We start from the raw sequence: 26,417 nt of genomic DNA on the forward strand, positions 1-26,417 counted from the left end.
TTTCTTCTGGAAGTTTTATAGTTTAAGGCTTTACATTTAGGTCTGTGATCCATTTTGAGTTAATTTTTATATATGTTGTACATATGGATGTCCCAGTTATTCTGGCACATTTGCTGAAGAGACTATCCTTTCTTCATTGGATTGCTTTTTGCACCTTTGTCAAATATTAGTTACCCGCATATTGTGGATTTGTTTCTAAACTCTATATTGTATCTGTATCATTAATCTGTTTGCTTATTACACCAGTGTCATGCTGTTTTGATTATTGTAGCTTTATAGTAAGAAGAGTCAGACCCGACTGAGCGACTTCACTTCACTTTTCACTTTCATGCATTGGAGAAGGAAATGGCAACCCACTCCAGTATTCTTGCCTGGAGAATCCCAGGGATGGAGCCTGGTGGGCTTCCGTCTATGGGGTCACACGGAGTCGGACACGACTGACGGGACTTAGCAGCAGTAGCAGCAGCATAGTAAGAAGTTATTTTGGCTTCTTGGTTCACTGTATATCCATCTGAATTTTAGTATTGGCCTGCCAATTTCTACAAAAACACTTGGTGGCATTCTGATTCGGATTGCCCAGAATCTATAGATCAATTCGGGGAGAATTGATATCTCAGTAATTGTCTTCAGACCCATAAACATGATATCCTTCTATTTATTTAGTTCTTCGTTAGTTTCTGTCAGCAGTGGTTTGTGGTTTTCACTTTCCAGATCTTTTATCAGATGTATCTTAAAGATTTCACATTTTTGGATATTACCATAAGTGGTATTATAATTCTTGCAAGTATATAAAAATACCATTGGTTTTTACATTTTGATACTTTATCCTACAACTGTGCTAAACTCATTTAGTAGTTTTAGTAGCTTTTTTTGAAGATTCTAGTGAATTTTCTACATGGAGGATCATGTCTATGAATAATGACTTTTTATTGGAGGACTTTTACTACCTGATTTTAAAATGATAGTCATCAAGAGAGTATGGTATTGGCATAGGGAAAAGACATAGATCAATGGATAGAATATAGTCCTGGAATAGACCCCCTCATAAATAGTCAATTGATATTCCTAAGGACACAAATAATTCAGTGGCAAAAGAACAGTCTTTTCAACAGTGATGTTGGAACAGACTTATCCTGTCAATAAGTCAGTCTTGATCTGTATACCATGGATCGTAGACTAAACATAAAAGCTAAAATTATGCAGAAGAAGATCTAGAAGAAAAAAATATTGCCCTTAGGGTAGGCAAAGATTTACTAGACAAGAACCCCAAAAATCCTAATCACAGAAGAAAAAAATGATATATTGAATTTTATTAAAGTTAAAATCTTCTATACATTTGGAAAATAAACAAAGCAAATACTGGGAGAAGATATTCTCAAAATATCTAACAGCTGACTTTTATTTAGAATTTTTTTTTTCATTTGAACTTTTTTTTTCCCATACTTTTTTCTTTAATTAATTAATTTTTTTTTTACTTTACAATATTGTATTGGTTTTGCCATACATCAACATGCATCCGCCACTTGATTGAAAACAGTCACCTCACAAAAGAAGACATGCTACTGAAAATGTGAAAAGGTGCTCAACATAGTTAAACAGCAGGGAGATACTCACTAAAATCACATATGGGATATCCCCTACTTTCTCTGGAATAGCTAAAATTAAAAGGCTAAGAATTCCATGTGTCCAAATGAGTATGAGAATAAGCTGGGTTTCTCATGAATTGTTAGTGGGATTATAATCCTCCCTCCATATCTACGGAGTAATGGTTCCAGAAACCATGTGGATACCAAAATCCATGGATGTTCAAGTCCCTTATGAAAAACAGAGTACAGTTGGCCTTTGGCATCTGCAGGTTCAGTGTACACAGGTTCCAGCAAAGGCAGATTGATATTTTTAAAACGCTTATTTATTTTATTTTTGGTTGCACCAGCTTTTCATTGCTGCATGCAGGCTTTCTCTAGTTGCAGAGAGCTGGGGCTGCTCCTCATTGCAGTGCGTGGGCTCCTCACTGCAGTGGCTCCTCTTGTTTCGCAGCACAGGCTGTGGATGCACAGGCTTCAGTAGCTGCAGCACATGGGCCCGGTAGTTGCGGCCCAGGCACTCATTAATTGAGGCTCACAGGCTTAAGAGTTCGAGCTCAGAAGTTGTGGTGCACGGACTTAGTTGCTCTGCAGCACATGGAATCTTCCTAGACCAGGGATTGAATCCATGTCCTCTGCATTGGCAGGAGGATTCTTATCCACTGCACTACCAGGGATTTCTGGCAGATTGATTTTTGATTTTTGATCTGTGGTTGGTTAAATTTATTGATGTGGAACCCATGGATATGGAGGACTGATTGTATAAAATGGTATATCTCCATAGGAAACATTTTGGCAGTTTATACATTTAAACATAACTTATCTACTTGATGGAAAAGGCACTGGCGACCCACTCCAGGACTCTTGTCTGGAAAATCCCATGGACGGAGGAGCCTGGTAGGCTGCAGTCCATGGGGTTGCTAAGAGTCGGACACAACTGAGCAACTTCACTTTCACTTTTCACTTTAATGCATTGGAGAAGGAAATGGCAACCCACTCCAGTGTTCTTGCCTGGAGGATCCCAGGGACGGAGGAGCCTGGTGGGCTGCCATCTATGGCGTCATACGGAGTCGGACATGATTGATGTGACTTAGCAGCAGCAGCAGCAGCAGCAACTACTTGACGGAGCAATTCTACTTGTAGCTGTTTAGACAAGCAAAATAAAAACATCTGTTCAGAAAAAGACATGAATGTTCATAGCAGCTTTATTCATAATGCTCCAAACTAAATACAACCCACATGTATAATACTTGAATGGATAAACATACTGTGGTATATTCATGCAATGGAATATAACTTATACATAAAAGGAATATAAGGAATATAGTATTATAATGAACTTAGTAGCATGGATGAATATAAAAAATGTGCTGTGAATGAATCTTGACAAAAAGGAATATATGCTGTATGATTTTATAGTAGGCAAAACTAATCTGTAATCACAGTTATAAAATTAAGTGTTGGTTTGAGCTGAGTAGGGTGGGAGATTGATTACTAGTGGGGTTTTTTTATTGTTTTTGGTTTTGGCCATGCTGCATGATTTGTGGAAACTTAGTTCCCTGACCAGGGATCAAACTCTGGCCCTTGGCAGTAAAAGTATAGAGTCTAAGCACTGTACAGGGAATTCCCACTAGTGGGTTTGAGGTGACTTTCTTGGTGGTAAAAATGCTCTGTATCTTGATTAGCGATATGGTTGCATGGATATATACATTTGTTGAAGTTCGTTGAGCTGTGCATTCCATGTGTGATCATTTTATCATATGTAGGTTATTCCTTAACATAGTTGATTAAAAAAAGAATAAAACAACAGCTCAAGGTGGATTGTAGATCTGTGTGTGAAATGTCAAATAATAATTCCTTAAATATACTATGAGGGAGGTGACTGAGTGAGTGTGACTTTGTAGACATGGGGTTTGTGCTGGGGATCTTGGGGAGGAGGGTGGTGCCTGTGGACCCTCCTTTTCTTGGCAGGGATTCCCGATCCATGTAATGTACGGAGGTAGAAGGAATGGGCTCTGGCCTCCTGGCGTCATATCTTCAGTACCAGCAGCTTCCGGTCCGCTGGTTCTATCTTCAAGTGCTGGGAACAGAGCAAAAAAAAAAAAAAAAGATACTATGAGACAATTTCTTTTTAAAAAATCACTAATGTTAAACTGCATTAAAACCTGGAGCTTCTTGTCTTCAAAAGGCACTACCAAGAGAATAAAAAAGGCAAGCTAGTATGAGAGGGGGAAAGTGTGTGTGTGTTTCTTGTATGTATGTATTTTTTCTTGAAAATTGCCTCATATCCAAAAAGTATATAACTCCTATATATTATTAGGGGAAATTCCAAATATTTGAAAGGAGAAAGGGCAACAATGTAAATAGGCATGTCATAAAAGAGAATTTCCAAATAGTCAATAAGCATGTGAGAAACTGCTCTAGATCTTTAGTCATCAGAGAAATACAAAGTGAAGTCATAATGCAGTATCAATATGCATGCACTGAAATGGCTAAAATAGACAGTTCTGAGTGTTAACAAGGTTGAGAGCAGCTGTCATTCCTGCTCCATTGCAGATTGGGGTGGGAGTATAATTTGTACAATTAATTTGGGGAAGCTATGGCAGTGTACCCCTACTTGATGACTAAACAGCTTCTCTTCTAGAATATATCCCACAGAACAGTATATGTATCAGGATACATTTTCAAGAATGGTCATAGTAGTTTATTTGTGAATAAAAAAATTAATAGTTACACAAATATCTATAAGAATAAAATTATTGAGTTATTTTGCAGTCAAACAATGGAGTAGTATAAAACAATGAGAAAGAACAAGCTACTAAATACACCTACATGGATGAATCTCACAAATGGAATGTCAGTTTTAAATTGGGGGTAGTTGCTTTACAATGTTGTGTTAGTTTCTGCTATACAAAAAGTGATCAGCTATGTGTGTACATATATCCCTCCCTCTTGGATCACAAATGAAATGTTGACTGAAGGAAGAGAGATTCAGTACGTACATAAAATTCCATTTATATACAATTCAAAAATAGGTGAAAGTATGTTTTTGGTGTTGTAAACTGGGATCATGGATATTTTGGGGTGAGGAGTAGGCACAAGGGGTTCTTGATTTGGGTGGTGGTCACATGGATGTGCTTATTTTGTAGAATTTTTCATGTTTTACACTTACCATTTGTACACTGTGTGTATAGTGACTTGGTTTTTAAAAGTTTATTTTGGGGACTTCCCTGATGGTCCAGTGGTCAAGACCCCGTGCTTCAACTGTAGGCTGCATGGGTTTGATCCCTGATCGGGGAACTAAGATCCCACATGCACAGCACAGCCTAAAAGAAGTTTACTTTAAAAAATTAATAATGACAAAGTAAAGATACTTTGAGGAAAAAAATTACATGGTATTCTTGGTAGTGTGGCTGAGAATGAGATTACTATATGGAAGTCAATAGTTGTCACTAATAGTATCTAAAAATGGAGGCAGGGAATTCCCTCATGGTCCAGTGATTAGGACTCACCCCTTCCACTGCAGGGGGCACAGGTTTCATCCTTGGTCAGGGAGCTAAGATCCTGTGAGTGCCCAGCATGGCCAATAAATAAGTAAACATTTTAAAAAATGGAGGCAGTAAAAAGCATCCCACTTTACAGAGGTGGGCAACTTCACTTGGTACAGTCTGAGATCTCTTGTTTTGGCTCACACTGCTTGCTTCTTGCTTTTAGGTCTAGGGCTCCTCTGTGGTTGCTGTACGGTGCTTTCCATGGGAACTTACTGGAGTTGTACAAGCCAGTGTGAGGGGTATTTAACATCCAGTGGAGCAAACCTTGGTCAGCAGGAGGTGGGAGTCTATGTATGCACACACGTGCACACACACATACATATATATGTATATAATATTTGCTTCCTCGTTTCTCACATCAGATTGAGTCTTGAGCTGGATTTCATACAGTTTCTCACATTGTCCTCTGTAGGACAACTATTAGCCCAACCACTTTTATTGGCTTGCTGTTTCTTGTTGTACCATTCCATCCTTAACTCTTGCTCCCCAGCAAAGTATTCATGAAAAAGCCTTCTACTCAGACTCTGATCTGCTCACCTTAACAAAGAACTATCTGGCCCAAAATGTCAATAGTACTGAGGTTGGGAAACGCTAGTATTTGAAGCCAGTGGTTTGCTTTAAAACCTAAGCTCTTCAGTGTTCAAACACAGACTTTAGGAAATAACCACTGAGTGTTAATTTTTGTGTCTATAAAATGGTAATGATAGGTACAAACAAAGCCCTTGAGGATTAAATAAGGTAAGCTCTATAAACTTCATATCTGAAACATGGAAGAGTTCAATGAACAGCAGCTATCAATTCTTCTTATTCAGGTTTATATGCTATTGTCTGACACTATCTGAGCCATTTTCCCTGAGTATAAAAACTCTTTCCTAGAGACCAAGTTCTCAAGTCCTTATAAATAACCATCAAAAGGGACCAAAAACTAGCATCTACAGAATCCAGGATAGAGAAAATACCAACATGATTCATATGAAGATTTAAACAGATATATGGGGTTTTCAATTTTGTAAATTTTTAACTTCAATTTGATGCTGTGTTCACAGAGACTCAACATTGCAATGAAAAAGTTGTTTTGCCAATAGCACAAATTCACTGTCAAAAACTTTGAGAGCAGCAATAAACATATTAGGAAGCAAAGGATGCATTCTGAAACACTTAAAAAGCCAGAGAACATAGTATGTAAACACAATTAAGCACTGAACAAAGTAATGCTAAAATACATAAAACAGGACATTTTTAAAATGGCAACATCTGTGTATGTATATATTATTGGGGGCTATCTTATGCATTTAGAATGTTTAGTAGCAGTTCCTGGCCTCTACCCACTAGATGCCAGTAGCAACATACATCTATCCCCTCAGCTGTGACAGCTAGCAGTAGCTCCAGACATTGCCAGCTGTAAAATCATCCTTGGCTGAGAACCACCAAGGTAAATGTAGATTGCCTTCCCTGGTGGCTCAGATGGTAAAGCATCTGTCTACAATGAGGGAGACCCGGGTTCTATCCTTGGGTTGGGAAGATCCCCTGGAGAAGGAAATGGCAATCCACTCCAGGACTGTTGCCTGGGAAATCCCATGGACAGAGGAGCCTGGTAGGCTACAGCCCATGGGGTCACAAAGAGTCGGACACAACTGAGCGACTTCACTTTCAAAGGTTATGGCTCTGAATTTGAACACATTACCTAACTCTGGAATGGGCGAATTTAACTCAGATAATCATTATATCTACCACTGTGGGCAAGAATCTCTTAGAAGAAATGGAGTAGCCCTCATAGTCAAAAAAAAGAGTCCAAAATGCAGTTCTTGGGTGCAGTCTCAAAAATGACAGAATGATCTCTGCTCTTTTCCAAGGCAAACCATTCAGTATCACTGTAATCCAAGCCTATGCTCCAACCAGTAATGCTGAAGAAGCTGAAGTTGAATGGTTCTGTGAAGACCTACAAGACCTTCTAGAACTAACACCCCAAAAAGATGTCCTTTTCACTATAGGGGACTGGAATGCAAAAGTAGGAAGTCAAGAGATACCTGGAGTAACAGGCAAATTTGGCCTTGGAGTACTAAATGAAACAGGGCAAAGGCTAACAGAGTTTAGCCAAGAGAAAGCACTAGTCATAACAAACACCCTTTTCCAACAACACAAGAGAAGACTCTACACATGGACTCTCATGAGATGGTCAATACTGAAATCAGATTGATTCTGTTTTTTGCAGCTGAAGATGGAGAAGCTCTATACAATCAGCAAAAACAAGACTGGGAGCTTACTGCGGCTCAGATCATGAATCCCTTATTGCCAAATTCAGACTTAAATTGAAGAAAGTAGGGAAAACTACTAGACCATTCAGGTATGACCTAAATCAAATCCCTTATGCTTATACAGTGGAAGTGACAAATAGATTCAAGGGATTAGATCTGATAGAGTGCCTGAAGAACTGTGGATGGAGGTTCATGACATTGTACAGGAGGCAGTGATCAAGACTATCCCCAAGAAAAAGAAATGCAAAAAGGCAAAATGGTTGTCTGAGGAAGCCTTACAAATAGCTGAGAGAGAAGCGAAAGGCAAAGGAGAAAAGGAAAGATAAACCCATTTGAATGCAGAGTTCCAAACAATAGCAAGGAAAGATAAGAAAGCCTTCCTTAGTGATCAATGCAAAGAAATAAAGGAAAATAATAAAGAATGGGAAATTTAAAAAAAGAAAAATAAAGAATGGGAAAGACTAGAGATCTCTTCAAGAAAATTTGAGATACTAAAGGAACATTTCATGCAAAGATGAACACAATAAAGGACAGAGATGGTATGGACCTAACAGAAGCAGAAGATATTAAGAAGAGGTAGCAAGAATACACAGAAGAACTGTACAAAAAAGATCTTCATGACCCAGATAACCACGATGGTGTGATCACTCACCTAGAGCCAGACATCGTGGAGTGTGAAGTCAGGTGGGCCATAGGAAGCATCACTACGAACAAAGCAAGTGGAGGTGATGGAATTCCAGTTGAGCTATTTCAAATTCTAAAAGATGATGCTGTGAAAGTGTTGCACTCAGTATGCCAGAAAATTTGGAAAACAGCAGTGGCCACAGGACTGGAAAAGGTCAGTTTTCACCAATCCCAAAGAAAGGCAATGCCAAAGAATGCTCAAACTACCGCACAATTACACTCATCTCACACGCTAGTAAAGTAATGCTCAGAATTCTCGAAGCCAGGCTTCAACAGTACGTGAACCATGAACTTCCGCATGTGCAGCTGGTTTTAGAAAAGGCAGTGGAACCAGAGATCAAATTGCCAACATCTGTTGGATTATTGTAAAAGCAAGAGAGTTCCAGAAAAACATCTACTTCTGCTTTACTGACTACTATAAAGCTTTTGACTGTGTAGATCACAACAAACTGGAAAATTCTTCGAGAGATAGGCATACCAGACCATCTGACCTGCCTCCTGAGAAATCTGTATGCAGGTCAAGAAGCAGCCGTTAGAACTGGACATGAAACAGCCAACTGGTTCCAAATCGGGAAAGGAGTACGACAAGGCTGTATATTGTCACTCTGCTTATTTAACTTAAATGCAGAGTACTTCATGCGAAATGCTGGACTGGATGAAGCTCAAGCTGGAATCAAGATTGCCGGGAGAAATATCAATAACCTCAGGTACGCAGATGATACCACCCTTATGGCAGAAAGTGAAGAACTAAAGAGCCTCTTGATGAAAGTGAAAGAGGAGAGTGAAAAAGTTGGCTTAAAACTCAGTATTCAAAACTAAGATCATGGCATCCGGTCTGATCACTTCATGGCAAAAAGATGGGGAAACAATGGAAATAGTGAGAGACTTTATATTTTTGGTCTCCAAAATCACATCAGATGGTGACTGCAGCCATGAAATTAAAAGACACTTGCTCTATGGAAGAAAAGCTATGACCAACCTAGACAGCATATTAAAAAGCAGAGACATTGCTTTGCCAACAAAAGTCCCATCTAGTCAAAGCTATGGTTTTTCCAGTAGTTATGTATGGATATGAGAGTTGGACCATAAAGAAAGCTGAGTGCCAAAGAATTGATGCTTTTGAACCGTGGTATTGGAAGAGAGTTCCAGAAAAACATCTATTTCTGCTTTATTGACTATGCCAAAGCCTTTGACTGTGTAGATCATCACAAACTGTGGAAAATTCTGAAAGAGATGGGAATACCAGATCACCTGACCTGCCTCTTGAGAAATCTGTATGCAGGTCAAGAAGCAACAGTTAGAACTGGACATGGAAAAACAGACTGATTCCAAATAGAAAAAGGAGTATGTCAAGGCTGTATATTGTCACTCTGCTTATTTAACTTGTATGCAGAGTAAATCATGAGAAACGCTGGGCTGGAAGAAGCACAAGCTGGAATCAAGATTGCTGGGAGAAATATCAGTAACCTCAGATATGCAGATGACACCACCCTTATTTATGGCAGAAAGCGAAGAAGAACTAAAGAGCTTCTTGATGAAAGTGAAAGAGAAGAGTGAAAAAGTTGGCTTAAAGCTCAACATTCAGAAAACTAAGATCATGGCATCTGGTCCTATCACTTCATGGCAAATAGATGGGGAAACAGTGGAAACAGTGGCTGCCTTTATTTTTCTGGGCTCCAAAATCACTGCAGATGGTGATTGCAGCCATGAAATTAAAAGATGCTTACTCCTTGGAAGAAGAGTTATTACCAACCTAGACAGCATATTAAAAAGCAGAGACGTTACTTTGCCAGCAAAGGTCCATCTTGTCAAAGCTATGGTTTTTCCAGTAGTCATGTATGGATGTGAGAGTTGGACTATAAAGAAAGCTGAGCACTGAAGAATTGATGCTTCTGAACTGTGGTGTTGAAGAACACTCTTGAGAGTCCCTTGGACTGCAGAGAGATCCAACCAGTCCATCCTAAAGGAGATCAGTCCTGGGTGTTCATTGGAAGGTCTGATGTTAAAGCTGAAACTCCAATACTTTGGCCACCTGATGTGAAGAGCTGACTCATTTTAAAAGACCCTGTTGCTGGGAAAGATTGAGGGCAGGAGGAGAAGGGGATGACAGAGGATGAGATGGTTGGATGGCATCACCGATTCAATGGACATGGGTTTGGGTAGGCTCTGGGAGTTGGTGTTGGGACAGGGAGGCCTGGAGTGCTGCAGCTCATGGGGTTGTAAAGAGTGGGACACGACCGAGTGACTAAACTGAACTGATTGGAGAAGACTCTTGAGAGTCTCTTGAATAGCAAGGAGATCCAAGCAGTCCCTCTTAAAGAAAATCAATCCTGAATATTCGTAGGAAGGACTGATGCTGAAGCTAAAGCTGCAATACTCTGGTGTCCAGATGTGAAGAATCGATTCATTGGAAAAGACCCTGATGCTGGAAAAGATTGAGGCAGGAGGAAAAGGGGACGACAGAGGATGAGATGGTTGGATGGCATCACTGACTCAATGGACATGAGTTTGAGCAAGCTCTGGGAGTTGGTGATGGACAGGGAACCCTGGGGTCCATGGGGTCACAGAGAGTCGTACATGACTGAGCGACTGAACTGAACTGAACCTAAATCGTAAACCTTAGTTTTTTTTTTAGTGCCACATCTGACACACAGTTCAGTAAATGATAAGGTGATGCTGAAACTTGTTTTCTTTTTGCCACTCTGTTCTCAAGTGAAATGCCCCTTAGTGAAGCCTGTGGTCATGTTGAATAAGAATTTCCCATCTAAGATTGTTAAAAGGCTTTGATCTTTCATGTAGGCAGTTAGCATAGACTTCAGGTTTGCTTTCTCTCTAGCTATGGATCAGCTTTCATCCTCTTGTGTTCTTGTTTGACTTGAGAAATTGGGAATACATTATTTCATTTGAATCTCCTCCTTATATAACATTGTATTTGGTGTTCTTTGCATATTCATAACCTCTTTAGTTAGACTCAGCATGTTAAGACTAGTTCAGGCTTATTGGAATCATACCTATGGAAGTTGGAAATATAAGGCTAAATCTTTATCAAAAACAGTAAATTAACATGTGATATGGTTTTATTAACTAAAGTACAGATTTTGTTCAAATTTCATAAAATTTTATGCCAGTGTCCATTATTTGTTTTCATACCTTTTCCAAGATTCCACATTGTATTTAAGTTACACTGAGCAGTTTCAGCTGCATGCAATAAATTCTGATAAATTCTCTTTTCGTTTTTATTCTGTTACAAAAATTTTCTTATTTTCCTTGTTATGGCTTCTTAGATACACCCATCATTTTAAAGTGGACATTTAATTTCCAGATGCATGGGGTTTTTAAAGTGTCTTGGATATTAATTTCTCATTTAAATGCTTTCTTCTCTGCAATCACCGTCTGTGTTTTTTTCAGTCTAACTTTATTGAGGCTTTAAATGACTAAGTCAATGAACTCTCTTGGTAGATGTCACATTGCACTTAAAAATATGTGGGTTATTTTCATATATCTCTTGATATTGATTTCTAACATAATTCCACAATGATAAGAGAACAGGCTTTGTATGATTTTAATACCTTTAGACTGTGAAATTTTTGCACCTTGTTTTATGTCCCTGGAAATGTTCCAGTGTCTTCTAGTTTATAGTCTGTAGGAACTTGAATAGAATTTGTGTCTGTCTGTTGTGTGAAAATTGTATAAATCTTAATTTATCTGGAATTGGTTCATGGTACCAATTGGTTCATGTGTGTGAGTGCGTGTGTGCTAAGGCACTTCAGTCATGTCTGACTCTGTGCAACCCTATGGACTGTAGCCTGCCAGACTCCTGTCCATGGGATTCTCTAGGTAAGAATACTGGAGTGGGTTGCCATGTCCTCCTCCAGGAGATCTTCCTGACCAAGAGAGCCTGCATTGGCAGGCAGGTTCTTTACCACTAGCGCCACCTGGGAAGCCCTCGAGTCTACTGTGTTCTACTTTTCTGTCTATTCATTCTATTAACTTTTCAGTTTGATATTGAAACTCCAACTAAAATTTTTAATTTGCCTACTTAAAAAATAATTGTAATGTAAGTGGGACTATATGTTACTTTGTTCTGGGTTTTCCAAGTCTTCTGTAAATGAGCTATACTTTCATAACTTAAAAAAATAAAAAGGAAATATTAATTTTAAAAACTGAATATTGTTGTTTATTGTTATTGTTGTTTTATAACTCTGAGTTGACAGCCAATGAAAAAATTTGTTCTCTAGTTTTATTTTTTATAAGTGTGATTAAAAATATTAGTAGCCTAAAATTGCTTTCATATACATTGTGCCATTGAAATTTTATTAAAGTCCCAGGGAATGAGAAGAGAATAAAGGGAGGTTAGGAAAGGAACTCTTGATATACCGTAAGTATATAGCAAGATACTAATTAATTCCAAAAGCTATCTTATTTTCATAATGCCATGCTACCTTCCTGAAATGAGGAGCATATTAGCCTGCCTTCACTTTCTTTGTAGACCATGTACTTGACCTATCCTGTAGGTAACAAGAAAACAGCATAAATTGTAAGACATTGGGACTGTTATAAGCCATTTTTTCTGTTGCCAGTAGGCCCAAAGCCCTCTCTTGCTTAGTCCAACTTCCCTGACCCTCTGTGGCAAACATCTTTGCTATTCTCCTGGCCTACTGCAGTTATATCTGGATTATGGAAATAAAGAAAGTTTTTAGATTCAGCGTTTTTTGGCTAAGTGAATAAACCTTAGTTCTTGATTATGTGTATTATCTTAGCTTTTGTGATTTCATATTGCTCAAGAATGCAGAGAAGTTAAATCTTAAGCCATGAAGTGGATGTTTGGCAAGAGTCAAGTAGAAGTTGACTTACTTAAAAAATAAGAGGGCTTTATATCCAATAAGAAAATAGTCTCAGAACTTTCCTGTTTGTTCTAATAGACTACTGAATAAATGATATTTTTAAGTCTTTTGTTGCCTAAAACTACTGTCTCGATGTGATTTGTATTTTTAGCTGCGAGAAGAAAAGTTACAAGAGGAGAAAACCTCTGAAGATCAAATCCACAAGTTGTTACCAGAGGACACAGAAATAGGAAAAAGGAAAATGGATGAACAGAAAAAAAGAGATGAGCCAGTAGTACTGAAGACAAATCTAGAGCATGTAAGTAGATCACTTTTTTGATGGACACCTGTCTCAAAATCAGCCGTTAGCCCAGGTGACGTGGATCTGAAAAACCTGTCTTGGTGATCAGTAACAGTCACTGACTGTGCAACTTAGGAGTATTGAAGAACTTAGCATCCAGATGGAGAGCTGGAGAAAATGATTTGTGAACAGGACAATCAGACTTGCGTGAAAAGATTAAGGGGGAGCAGTGGGGAAAAATGGTGAGTGAGAAGAAGAACCTAGTGTGGTATATGCTACTTTGGGTAAGCTTTATACATATATTGTCATTTTGACTTAGGTGTTGTTATTTGATGGAGTTCTGTATGTGTTATATCCTCAACTTGGAGGATGAACTTTCCTTAAAGGTTGTATTTTATTTCCCTTTACTCTTTATAATAACCCAAACAGCATAGTTCTCTAGTTACAAGGTGTGTGTGTGTGTGTGTGTTTGTTTCTGTGTGTGCTCAGTTATGTCCGACTTTTTGCGACCCCATGAACTGTAGCCCCCCAGGCTTAGAGGGTCAGTCCTCAATATTAGATGAGATACTTTGTTTAAACTTAACTTAATTAAACTTCTAATTGGGCTAAATCTTGCCTGAATTCTTTTCATTACTTATTTACCAAGCAAATTACTGGAAAAGGTTGTAAATGGTATATTTAACTAATACAGGAAAGCCCTTTGGAGGATCCACTGATTATGGCTCAAATGTATGATTACAATTGGGTTTTCTTTTCCTTTAGCAATTTATATTGGATCAGACATCTTCTATTACTTGCTGTATGTACTTAGCATACCTTTAGAGTCATACCTGTTAAAATGTTTTATGATTCTGTCTTGTTCATATTTCAGATTATATTTTTAATTAGGTGGATTAATAAAGTTTTATTATATATAAAGACAGACAGCATAACAGAATAGAGGGGAAAAAAGCTCTATACCAGAAGTCTGCCTGTTAAACAGGTCCCAGCATTATAACAGATTATACAACTTTGGCCATGTTACATAATTTCTCAGTGCTTTTGGTTTACTTTTTGCAAAGGCGTTTTTCCTGAACTTTAGAAACTGAGATTACATAAGCTTTCTTGAATTGATAGTATTTGCTGACTGTCAGCATGTATGTGGGGCTTTTCGATCCCAGTTACAATAATTGTTATTATTTGATTGTTAAAAACAACTATTTGCTTTCCAACCTTCTGAAAGATTCAGTTTAAAAAATATGAAACGCTTATGTACTCTTAAAACTCTTCATCAGGAACTACAAAAGGAAAAAGACTGCTTTTGGAGAGAATATAGTTCATCTAGGAAGGCAAGAATAAAACACTTGGTGGTGGTGTGCATATAGTAGTTCTTCTGACTAATGGCCCCGAACTCATAGTTGTCTGTGGTCTCTGAAAACTGCACACTCTGCCTCTTCACCCCAACAGGACTATCCATTATTGTTCTCATTGAAAACTGCCCAGAAAGAGATTCCTTTTCAGAACAAACCGATTTTGGCAGAGAGCTTACTCTTTAGTATGGCCCTTTGATAGAAAGAACCTGTTGTTGACCTTGCCAGACCCAGGTTTCCCTGAGGAAATGATCTCAAATATCCACTCATAACAAAGATGGAAATTTGCTCTAATTATTTTTTCTTTTGCCACTTCAATCTTTGAAATAGAAATTAATTACATCAACCTAAAATTTAATCTTAAAAGGAATCAGGAAGTATTAATACCAATTCTGATTGGTTGTGGCCAGTTTTGCAAAATTGCCTATACATTGAATAAAATTGGATCTATGAACACTTCAAGTTTTAGATTTTGTGATTTTACCTTTTTTCTGTCTGCATTTATATTTCATATTTTTGAGACTTTTACAATCAAATATTTCTTAAGAAATTTTGGTGTAGGACAAGTAATTTCATTTAGTTTAGCCAGTGATACATTCGTTGGGACTGAAGAGAAGTTCAAGTGGTCTCAGTGGAAAGTCAGCTAAAGGATTGTTTTTAATAGAGAGTAATATGATTAGAGCTGGACTGATCATTTTACCCTCCTGAATCAAAAAGCTCAGTGGCTCCCCATTTCCTGTGGAACTAAATGAGAACTCTTCACATTTAAGTCTTTAGTATTAGTCTAGCTTATCTTTCTATCCTTGCTTATATCCCAGAACTCTAGGGAACTGAGCTGTTTGCTTTCTCCCAAACGTATAACCCATGCTTTCTCTTCTGAGGATCCTTGCTCTTGCATTTCATCTCACTGATACACCATTAACCTTACCTGATGAAAAGCTATTAATCTCTCTATATGTCCAGTTCAAAAGCTGTTGCCTTCCTGGAACTGGTAGGAATTTCTTGTTTTTCCACTTCTATTATCCATTCTCTTCCCCCTCAACTTTCCTGTCCTCAGTTTGTAACTTTTATATGACTTATTTAATTCTTCCTTATGTTATGGTTATTTGTGTGTTTGTGTTTCTCTACTTGATTTGTAAGTTTGTTGATTATAGGAAATGTGTCTTAACCATTTAAAAAAATCTCTCATAGTACCTTGCACATCACAAGAGTTTGATACATGTTTATCAAGTTGAATTCAAATAGAGGAAGGCAAGGGCTAATTCTGGAAGCAGTTATCTGTTATTTGTTTAGAATGGAAATAAAATAGCACAGTGTTTATTATGATCTGTTATGATAGTTAATACCAATAATAGTTCAAATTGTTAGGAAACAATTTGGTGTAACAATTATAGCCATACCAAAGATTATAAAGCTGAAAGTGGAAAATTGCTGTCATCCCATAACCTAGAGATAACTGCTATAAACATTTTGGTGAATATCCTTCCAGATTTCTAAATGTGTGTGTGTGTGTGTATAACATATTTTGTTTCTCTTTTCAGAAAATGCAACCTAGTATACATACTGTTTTATAATCTATTTTAATAAATTATAAATCATGGATGTCTTGCCATGTAAATAAAGAGTCCCACATCATTATTTAGTGGCCTGCTAGTTATTCTTTACTGTAGGATTTACGTAATTAATCTCCTGTTGATATTTTGCTGTCTGAAACCACCACTGTGATGATACCCATGTGTCTCATTGCCTGTGTGCATGCTTCGTCTCTCAGTCATGTCCAACTCTTTGAGACCCCATGGACTCTAGCCCACCAGGCTCCTCTGTTCATGACATTGTCCAGGCAAGAATACTGGAGTGGTTTGCCATATTCTGTTCCAGGGGATCTGTGCTATAGGTTTATTTTTATGCAGTGTTAAAGATGAGAGGTGAATATTTTCCTATCTTATTGTTTTAGGTTTTTGTGGGGGTAGAAATAGAGAGGAGTTGGGGTTTAGAGTACTTTCTCTTTATGTAATTATTTATAATAATGTAAATTTATTTTCAACAATTAAAAGAAACCTGGCATATTTGTATTATAACACTAAAGTGTTTTCTTATAATACTTATGTTGATGTAAACAATCTATCTTTTGTTGACCATTTACTACTTGTGAGCTAATGCACCGTGTGTTTTTATGGTTTATCACAATAGGTGTATTACTAGTAGAGAGAGAATTCTTAATTTTATAGATGAGAAACTGAGACTCAGAAAGGTAAAGCAACTAACCTCTAGTGACAGTGGTAGCTAATAGTAGAGCTGGAATTTGAATATTCTTTTATTCGGTACTGAATTGATTGTGTAGAAAAGCCTAAATAAAGAAGAATTGCCATTATTTACCCCCTTGTTGAGTCTATTGATGTCAAAGGTTTTTCTTGCTTCCCACAATATTTGGTAATGAGTTAGTTAGTGCTATTAACGTCTCTCCAGTGAATAGTTTGTACAACAGGGTTTTAAGGAGTGATAGATACCCTACAAAACTGAAGAGCTTCTCTGTAAACTATAATCCTTCAACTCTTTCTTGCAGGCTGTTGGAAACCTAGCCTATTGTATGAATGTGCCTATCAGCCTAGAGAATAGCAAAACATTTAAGGAATACAATGTACTCTGAGCCGTAAGATGCCTTGCATGCCTCTGCCCATAACTCTAACTTTGATATTAACTTAATCATTAGAAAACTGGTTAATCATTAGATGATTAGACATTTTTTTTGTTTACCTACTGTATAACAGTATCGGAAGTTTTAGAGAAAAGGTAATCATTTGCTGTCCGAGTCAGTTGTCTAAAACAGAAGTCAGACTCCTAAATAAGAAGCTACAGTTCAGTGTGATAGTTGCTCCCCCTGCCTGCCAATGCAGGAGGCGCAGGAGACACGGGTTCAGTCCCTGGGTTGGAGAGATCTCCTGGAGAAGGAAATGGCAACCCACTCCAGTATTCTTGCCTGGAGAATCCCAGGGACAGAGGAGCATGGCAGGGTACAGTCTGTAGGGTTGCCAGAGTCAGACATGACTGAAGTGATTTAGCCCACACGTACACACTATAAAGAAGAAACTCATATTAAATCATGAGCAAATTCTCATATGTTGTATGTAAAAGGCACATGTAAAAGAAACATTATAAATTTAAAAACTCAAGAAGAAACTCGAAAATAAAGTGAAGATAAATGAAATAGTGTCAGCAAGATGGAAAAAGCTGATGGAAAAACCTTTCAAGAGAAATAGTATTTAAGATGCCTCTGAAAGGTCAGTGAATATTTTATGGGCAAAAAATGTGGAAGGAGAATCTTAGGGAAAGGGACTAATAGCATGTCCAAAAGAATAGAAGTTTTGAAAGACTATGATGGTACATGTGGAGAGTTGAGAGTAGTTTGATTGCTGTAGAGCTCAAGGAGTTACCTGTGTTGGAACTGCTGGGAAAAAAACTTTATAGAAGGTTGGATCTAGGTTTTGAAGGTTATTGGATCCTGCTGAGGTATTTAGACTTGATCCTAAAGTCACCAACAGTTAAGCAGGGGAGTGATGGGATCTGTGTGCTTAATAGGATGGAGAGGATTAGAGGGAAGAAAGGCTGGAAAGAGCAAGACCTGTAAGTAGATTATTGCAGTAGTCAAGGCAGGAGATGATGAGAATCTAAGGAAAGGCAGTGATGATGAGTATACACAAGTAGAGTATGAGAGACAGTAGAGTATTAGATCTGAGAGACATGTGAGGAGTACAAAGGAGCAAAGTAGGAATAACGTGGAGGCAGTTTGAAAACAGATGCTCTGGATAGAAGTACCAGCATTAGCTACCCGTTAACTCTAAAATCCTAGGCAAATTAACTACTCTGAGCCTCAGTTTGCCATCTGTAAAAGATAATAGGCCTTTCTTAGTGGAACTGGTTAAAGAGTAAATGAAATAAAATATTTGGGTGTGTTGGGGTACTCAAGAGCTCTATGCAATGTTATTATGACTTTGAAAAAAGGGAAGGAGTCATGGATGACATTGAGGCTTCTAACTGGGTTCATAGTGGGACTTAGAGAAGAGAAATAGTGAGTTTGATTTTGGATATATTAAGTTTGAGCTGTATTTGGGCTATCCAGATTGGGATCCCAGGAGGCAGTTGGCAACATCGATTGGACTGAGAGAGAAGGGGCATATAATAGAGAGACTTGAACAACAGCTGTGGGAGAGTCCATGGGAACCCCAAATAGACGGTGTTGTCTCCCTTGTCTCCTGCCAGTGTCCTGCACGCCTCTCAGATTCAGAGAATGAAGAACCTTCCCGAGGCAAGATGATACAGACACACCGCTCGGCATTTGTTTCCAAGAGCAGCTCCTACTCCTTAGCTTTCCTGGCAGGGTAAGAGACTGATAATGAACTCAGTCAGGGTTCTTTCATTTTGGGGTATGAGGCAAAAGGGATGGGGTTGGGGGTGGGGCGGGGGAGCAAAAGGATTTATTGTAGTTACTTTCGGGGAGGTGGGAGTTGGGGAAGGGGGAAACTGGTTTTCAAATATGGATTAGAAAGAAATAAGGGACTGAACTGAATTTTTTAAAGAAAAGTAAACATTATCCTTTTCTGGTATCCTCAGGATAGGATTGTACTAATTGCTCTGCTGAACAGAAGAGTTGAACTTTCTATTCTGGGAGGAAACAATAAAGCCTTATTCAGTATCCATTGATACTGAAGACAGTAGCCATGGATTTTCTTTGTGAACTTTTTTCTTTTAGTAGGAACTTGAGGCCAAAGTTGACTTTTTTTCAGTGCCTGGAAGTAAAATATATCTTGATAGGTTTCAAGAGGGCAAACTGAAAAGTTTTTAAGACCCTTGTCAAGAAATCTCTTGATACTTTGGACTTTGCAGGCCCTGGGGAGGAAAGGAAGGAGGAATTGGGTGGATGTTGGGTGATGGAAGAATAATGAAGGCCTCAGTGGAAGGAAGGAAGGATGGATAGATGGATAGGAGGGAAACGAAGGGAAGGAAAAATGAAAGAAGGGAGGAAGGCTGGAAGGAATCATTTATTCAAATCATTTATTCAACGGACATTTTGGGGACAGCTACTACATGCCGTACTCTGTTTTAATATGAAAAGACACAATCTTTACCCCACTTTGTTGTCTGTTTTGGTTTAAAGCTGGCGTTGCTCACTCTTACTTCTAGGGTTCTTCTCTTCCTTAACACAGCATTATGAAGTGGCCTTCTCTTGTTTACTTGTGGACATACACCTGGATCCTTTTTATCTGAATGCTCTTTATTGTTAATCACTAATAAATAAAACCAAAAAAATCTACTAAGTTTAAGAATGTCGTAAAGTTCACATTGTTGTGATCCCTGATGTTTTTATATCTGAATCCTTTTTGTATGTGTTCTGATTTTCCTGTTCTTTTTTAAAAAATTTTATTGGAGTATAGTTGACTTAATGTTGTGTTCATTTCAAGTATATAGCAAAGTGATTCAGTTATACATATATTCATTCTTTTTCAGATTCTTTTCCCATATAGATTATTATAGAATGTTGAATATTTCTGTGAGTAAAATTCACTAAACTTGTCCTTCCCTTAAATGCCTTCCTTTCTCTGGGTGATGGTAACTCCTTCCAGGAAGGCTGTTTGCTAAACTGTTTATTCATTCATTTGAAATTTGTTGAACGGCCACTGTATTACTGCCACTGAAGTTTGACTGATGTAATAAGGACCCAGTATATAATGTGTAAGCCAGTGTAGTTAACCATTTATGGTGATGATGATACTCTTGCTTTGTGCATATGTGCTTGAAATATAAATGCTCTGTAAAGTTAAAAAATTCAAGATTGCTTGACTAAGAATTGTCATCTGCAGAATGTATATATAGAACTTTCCCCCATTTATAGCAGATATATCTTAATGATTTTTAGAGGGATCTACTGAAAAAGAGAAAAAAAAGATCATATCATTAATTCCGATCAAGTTACAATAAATATCCCCTGAAACAAAATAATGTTGCTCTTGGCAGTCTGCAATTAGTCAATTAATATCTCTTCATTTGAAATTACTTGGAAAAAAAGGAAATTCTATTAAAACCCAAATACGATGTCAAGGCCAAATTGCCCCAATTAATTGGAGTAGACATTGTATAGGTGAACTACTTATTACCAATTCTGATCTCTGCCCATGTAATTCATTCTTTTAAAGTGGTTAGAAGGTTAATATGTTGTTACTTAGAAATGCCTAGCAAGGAACTTTGAAAATTCTTCTCTGAAGGGCAAAATCTAGTCTATATACCAAGGGGAGTGCTTCTGATTATGTGTGGCTCTGGAATATCTGTACTACATCTTCTTTTCCTGCTCCTTGGCTCATCTTTTCTCATAGTTTGTAACACTGAGTCACAATGGGCTTAATTTATAGGAAAATATTCACTTAACATTTTATTGTTATGAGATGTTTACAGTCATATTATACATTTATGAATTTCAGCATTTTCCTCCAAATATACAAGGTTGTGGGCTGAGTTCAATTACTAGGACAATTGAAAAGAAAATTAATTGGATTTGGGTTGGTACAGTTATCTTTTTAGGAAATAATTTGTTGATGTCATAGAAACTTTAGGTTGGAAAATCTATTATGGTAATACAGTGAACTGCATCTCTTATTTAGTCAACATGTTTTATTTCTTAGTTAAGAAAATATTGTTTCAATTTTAAATGATATTTAGGAAAATAGTGTGGCATTGTTAGTGCTGACACTGAGATGAGGTTTATGGATATATTAAAAGAGAATTAGCATGGTGACGGTTGCATCACAGTGTGCCTCTGAACTTAAAATGGATACAGTGGTAACTTTTATGTTATATGTTTTGGCACAAGTAAAAAGGAATTAGCATTGGTAATAGTTTGGGAATATTTCAAATACATTTTTTTCTATCTGGTAAGCCACAGTTAAAGAATAGGTTTTCTCTGCAAGTTTGTTTCCTAACGAGAATTCATTTGTAAAAGTTTTTAAAGTTTTTTTAAACATCTGTATTTAAATCAAATTAATCTGCATTTATTTTACTTACCTACTCTATAAACTTTTCTTTCTTAAGCCCAGAAGCATGGAGGTAAGAGCAAGTAGGCCTGGTAGGATGGTTATTTCGGAAGAAGTCCATCAGTAGATTCTGGCTGAATCTTGTGAGAGCAGCTCAGACTATTTGCATTTGAAACGTTCAAAACAAAGAATGTTTTGCTACACTATTAATAAAGTCCTATAGCTCTTTGAAAATGAAGCTTCTTTCAAATAGTCAGATAGAGTAATAGTTAAAGCTCTTTGAAAATGAAGCTTCTTTCAAATAGTCAGATAGAGTAATAGTTAACTCAAGGTCATCTCTAAGTTAATCATCAAATATATGTGAATTGAAAAGATTTAATAACTTCAACCATAAGATATAAATTATAAAGTTAAGGTCTTATTTTAGATATCTGAAAAACTGGTTTGTTGTTCATTTAAATTTATTTCCCTTCATTCCTCATACCCTCTTTACCTAAAAGTTCAATCTGGAAAACCTTTCTCTGTTCAGCCAGTGTCTTTTGTAAGAGCTACATGTCCAGTTCCATTTTCCTCTGGGCTTTGGCTGTTAAGAAGTTTAGGATTATGGCAGAGTTTTTAGTTTGGTCATCATGGCCTTACAACATGGCATATAATTTTTAAAACTAACATTTGGTATACTCTTCTCATATTTATTACTTAATGTGGTCTTTATTCAGGCTCATTTTTTACGTATTTTTACTGTAATCAACAACATGGCATATAATTTTTAAAACTAACATTTGGTATACTCTTCTCATATTTATTACTTAATGTGGTCTTTATTAAGGCTCATTTTTTACGTATTTTTACTGTAATCAACAACATGGCATATAATTTTTAAAAATAACATTTGGTATACTCTTCTCATATCTATTACTTAATGTGGTCTTTATTAAGGCTCAATTTTTCGTATTTTTACTGTAAATCACTTAAACTTCTACTTGGGAAATAGGGTATAACCATTAAAAAAATATAGTCAAACCATCTATCCTCCTTCCAGTTTAAAAAATGAAAAAAGGAAAGTGAGGCAGTATTGCCAGTACTGCTGTACAAAACTGTAGGTTAAGCAAACGGTGCCTAGTGAGATTTCTGGCATGTGTTAAGTCTTCAGTGAGTATTGCGGCCACTATTTTGTATTTTATTTTAGAACCCAGAGCTGAAACGGATCATAAATATTGTCTTATCTAATTCCTTTGTTTCAGAGTGAAAAGCCGAAAGGCCAACAAAAAAACATGGCTTGTCAAATCTTAGACTGCTGGACTAGAAGGACGATGAGTTAGAACTTAGATTTCTTGGCTCTTTCCACTGTATTCTTTTGTCCCCCCCATCACCTTCTTATAGATCCTGATTTTTATAAAATCCCTTCTAAAAGTCACTTTCCCACTAGACTTTAAATCCTTTGCAAGCAGTGACAAAAATCTTGTTTGCCATTATATTCAAAATACTTAGTACAGTACCTGGCACACAGGAGAGGCTCAGTAAATACTTGTGAAATGTTTAATGATATAGGTCTTTGTGCCCGTGGGTAGGTTAAAGGAGGCTTTTTGTCAGAATTGTCAAACTTGCAGGGTCTCTAGGAAAGAGGACTCTGGGAGTTGTAGAGGAAACAGAATGGCTAGTGGCTGTTGTTTAGAGTAGATTCTATAAGATTAATATGGGATTTGGGTGGGGGGGGGGGATCTAGTGACCACACTGATAAAGCTTTTATACTATAAAGTTAGCTTCTCCCTTTAATGCATTAGCAGTAGATTATGGGGGATCTATAAAAGGGGATCCTTTTATAGATTCTGTAAGAGAAAAGTCTGTATTGCACCAAGTCATAATTAAACCTTAATTAAGTAGAAATTAACTACATTATTTTGTTTGCTAATGTTCCAATACTTTAAGCCTGAGATTGTGGTTCAGAGTGGGGCTCAGCAAAAGAGCCATGTAGTGTCTGTGCTTCCTGTAAGGTGTGTGTGTATGAAGAGAGAGAGACAGAGACTGACTCCTGACTCAGTCATAATAACTGCATGCCCAGCTAGTGTTGGGATGAATTAAACTGTCCTGACTTGTTCCTCATTTTTAAAACAAACACATGAAAATATGAACTCTTTCAGCTGACAGATACCAGACACATAAATGCTGTGATACTGGAGGACTAACTTTAGAACTGATGAAAAGAGACAAGCCAGAGAGGTGTGAGGATGGAGAAGCCAGTCTTGGGAGGTTTTAGGGAAACAGTAGTGTGAGCTTGAGTAAAATCAGTTGACCTCATTCTATTTAATTTATGTAAAATACAGGTTGTTATGCCGTACTTTTTGCTTGCTGGGCAGGGGATTTCACTGAATGATTTAAGATTCTTTTCACCTCTAAGATTGAAGTATCTAGAAGTGGCTTAAAGTAGGGTTTTAAAGGGTGGAAGAAATGTGGCCAGGGCATGAAATGGAAGGGGTAAGGGCAGTTGGTGGGTTCTGTAAAAAATCTCAGGATAGGATTTAGCAAGTTATATGTGGGGAATAGTCCAAACAATAACTGTCAGGGAAAGGAGACTATGAGAGAAAACTGAGGTAGTGATTTAAAAGAAACCACAAGGCTTAATGATGGTCTAGGGCAGATCATGTGTGTGTGTGTGTGTGTGTGTGTGTGTGTGTGTGTGTGTTGGGAGAGGGATAAAAGAACAGAAATCCAGTAGATGAACTAGTTAAGAGGACAAATCTTGCTAAAAGTATGAATTTCATATAGGCATGGCAGCTACAGTTGGAAAAGAAAGATAGCCTAAGGAGAAGTGATGTGGAACTTAAGTAGTAGCTTTTAGAGGTGTCAGTCATCTCTCTGTCCAGAAGAAATATCAACCTCAGATATGCAGATGATACCACACTTATGGCAGAAAGCAAAGAAGAACGAAAGAGCCTCTTGATGAAAGTGAAAGAGGAGAGTGAAAAAGTTGGCTTAAAGCTCAACATTCAGAAAACTAAGATCATGGCATCCAGTTCCATCACTTCATGGCAAATAGATGGGGAAACGGTGGAAATAGTGACAGACTTCATTTGGGGGGCTTCAAAATCACTGCAGATGGTGACTGCAGCCATGAATAAAAGACACTTACTCCTTAGAAGAAGAGTTATGATCAACCTAGACAGCATATTAAAAAGCAGAGACATTACTTTGCCAACAAAGGTCCATCTAGTCAAAGCTATCATTTTTCCAGTAGTCATATATGGATGTAAGAATTGGACTATAAAGAAAATTGAATGCCGAAGAATTGATGCTTTTGAACTATGGTTTTGGAGAAGACTCTTGAGAGTCCCTTGGACTTCAAGGAGATCCAACCAGTCCATCCTAAAGGAAATCAGTCCTGAATATTCATTGGAAGGACTGATGCTGAAGCTGAAACTCCAATACTTTGGCCACCTGATGCAAAGAACTGACTCATTTGAAAAGACCCTGATGGTGGGAAAGATTGAAGGTGGGAGAAGGGGAAAACAGAAGATGAGATGGTTGGATGGCATCACCAGCTCAATAGACATGAGTTTGAGTAAGCACCAGGAGTTGGTGATGGACAGGGAAGCCTGGCGTGCTGCAGTTCAAGGGGTAGCAAAGACTGAACTGAACTGAACTGAATCTCTCTGTCATACTACAATAGGAATATACTGGTGGTTTTCAGAGGGATATGGCAGGATGGTGACAAGTAGCATCAGGGAACTAGCTTTCTCCCAGGTCTTCCTACTGTATTTAGTACTTTACATACCTCATTTCCTTAAGCTTCTACATTAATCCTGTAAGATTTCGAACATTCTTATTTTTCAGCTAAGGTAAATGCAGTTCAAAGAGATTAAGCAGTTCACCCTAGAACTTCTCACCTCAATAAAGTGACAGAGATGAAATTGGAACTCAGGTCTCTCTTGACTCCACAAACCTGTGCTCTTTCTAGCAAACCACTGTCAGAATCCTGTGACAAAAGACTCTGCACTTAGATCTTTGTCTTGAAATGATCTACCTTTGTAACAGAGAGCTTCCTTCTTTCTGTTTGTTTAAATAATTTATACGTTGTCTTGTTCTAAAAAACCACAAAGTTGTATAGAGCTGGGTAAGAAGCTGCCCAGTTATCCTGTTGTTTGAGGGAATTCAAAGCCTTTTGCATGACTTTTGAAATATAGCTGTGGAAACAATGGTTCCATCCATCAGCAAAAAAATACTAGTGTATGTCCCTAGTAGGCAAATACATATAGACAGAAAGTGGATCAGTGGTTGCTTAGTGCGGAGGAGAAACGGGGGTTTAGGAGTGGTAGCTAAAGGGTATGAGGTTTCTTTATGAGGTGATGGAAATGTTCTAAAATTGTGGTAATAGTTAAATAACTCTGTGAATACACTTAAACCATTAAATTGTACACTTTAAAAAAAAGAATGCTAGTGTACACAAGGCAGATAACCCAATAATAAATATTCAAGGGAAGGCTTGTAACAAAATCTTACCCATTTCTGGGTTCATGGCAGCTACAGTTGGGCCCTAGGAAGCTGCTTCTGCTTTACTCAAGTATGTATGTGTTGGGGTGAGGGGCCTCACATATCCAAGTTAGGGGCTGGGAGGAGGATCCTCTCTTGCCTTCAGCTTCTTGGTGGGACTCTGCCAGGCCTGAGAGTTTTGATTAAGAAAATAATGTGGGGGGGAAAAAGACACTAATGTGGTATGGGTATGTGAGAGAGAGTGATGAATAAGCAATTAATAACATGAGCTATCTCATGTTTTATACCGTGTATTACCATTTGAAAGCCCTTTAAGCAGTGTTTCCTAAGCATTAAATCTTCTAGCTTTCCAGCTGCATGTTGACAC

General features: G+C 37.6%; 1 protein-coding gene and 1 non-coding gene across 2 annotated transcripts in view; both read left to right on the forward strand.

Moving 5' to 3' along the window:
• RNF169 (ring finger protein 169) overlaps window positions 1–26,417 on the forward strand; it is a 90,942-nt gene that overhangs the window by 46,161 nt on the left and 18,364 nt on the right. Inside the window, exons 3-4 of the mRNA XM_061380862.1 lie at window positions 13,069–13,215; window positions 18,804–18,922. Coding sequence (XP_061236846.1) covers window positions 13,069–13,215; window positions 18,804–18,922 — 266 coding nt within the window. The remainder of the gene's footprint in view (window positions 1–13,068; window positions 13,216–18,803; window positions 18,923–26,417) is intronic.
• Window positions 3,538–3,674, forward strand: LOC133227238 (small nucleolar RNA SNORA57). The gene has a single exon (XR_009729787.1). It is a non-coding gene; the product is annotated as a small nucleolar RNA SNORA57 (small nucleolar RNA).

The sequence above is a fragment of the Bos javanicus genome, chromosome 15 (genome assembly GCF_032452875.1).
Source record: "Bos javanicus breed banteng chromosome 15, ARS-OSU_banteng_1.0, whole genome shotgun sequence".
Taxonomy (NCBI): Eukaryota; Metazoa; Chordata; class Mammalia; order Artiodactyla; family Bovidae; genus Bos; species Bos javanicus.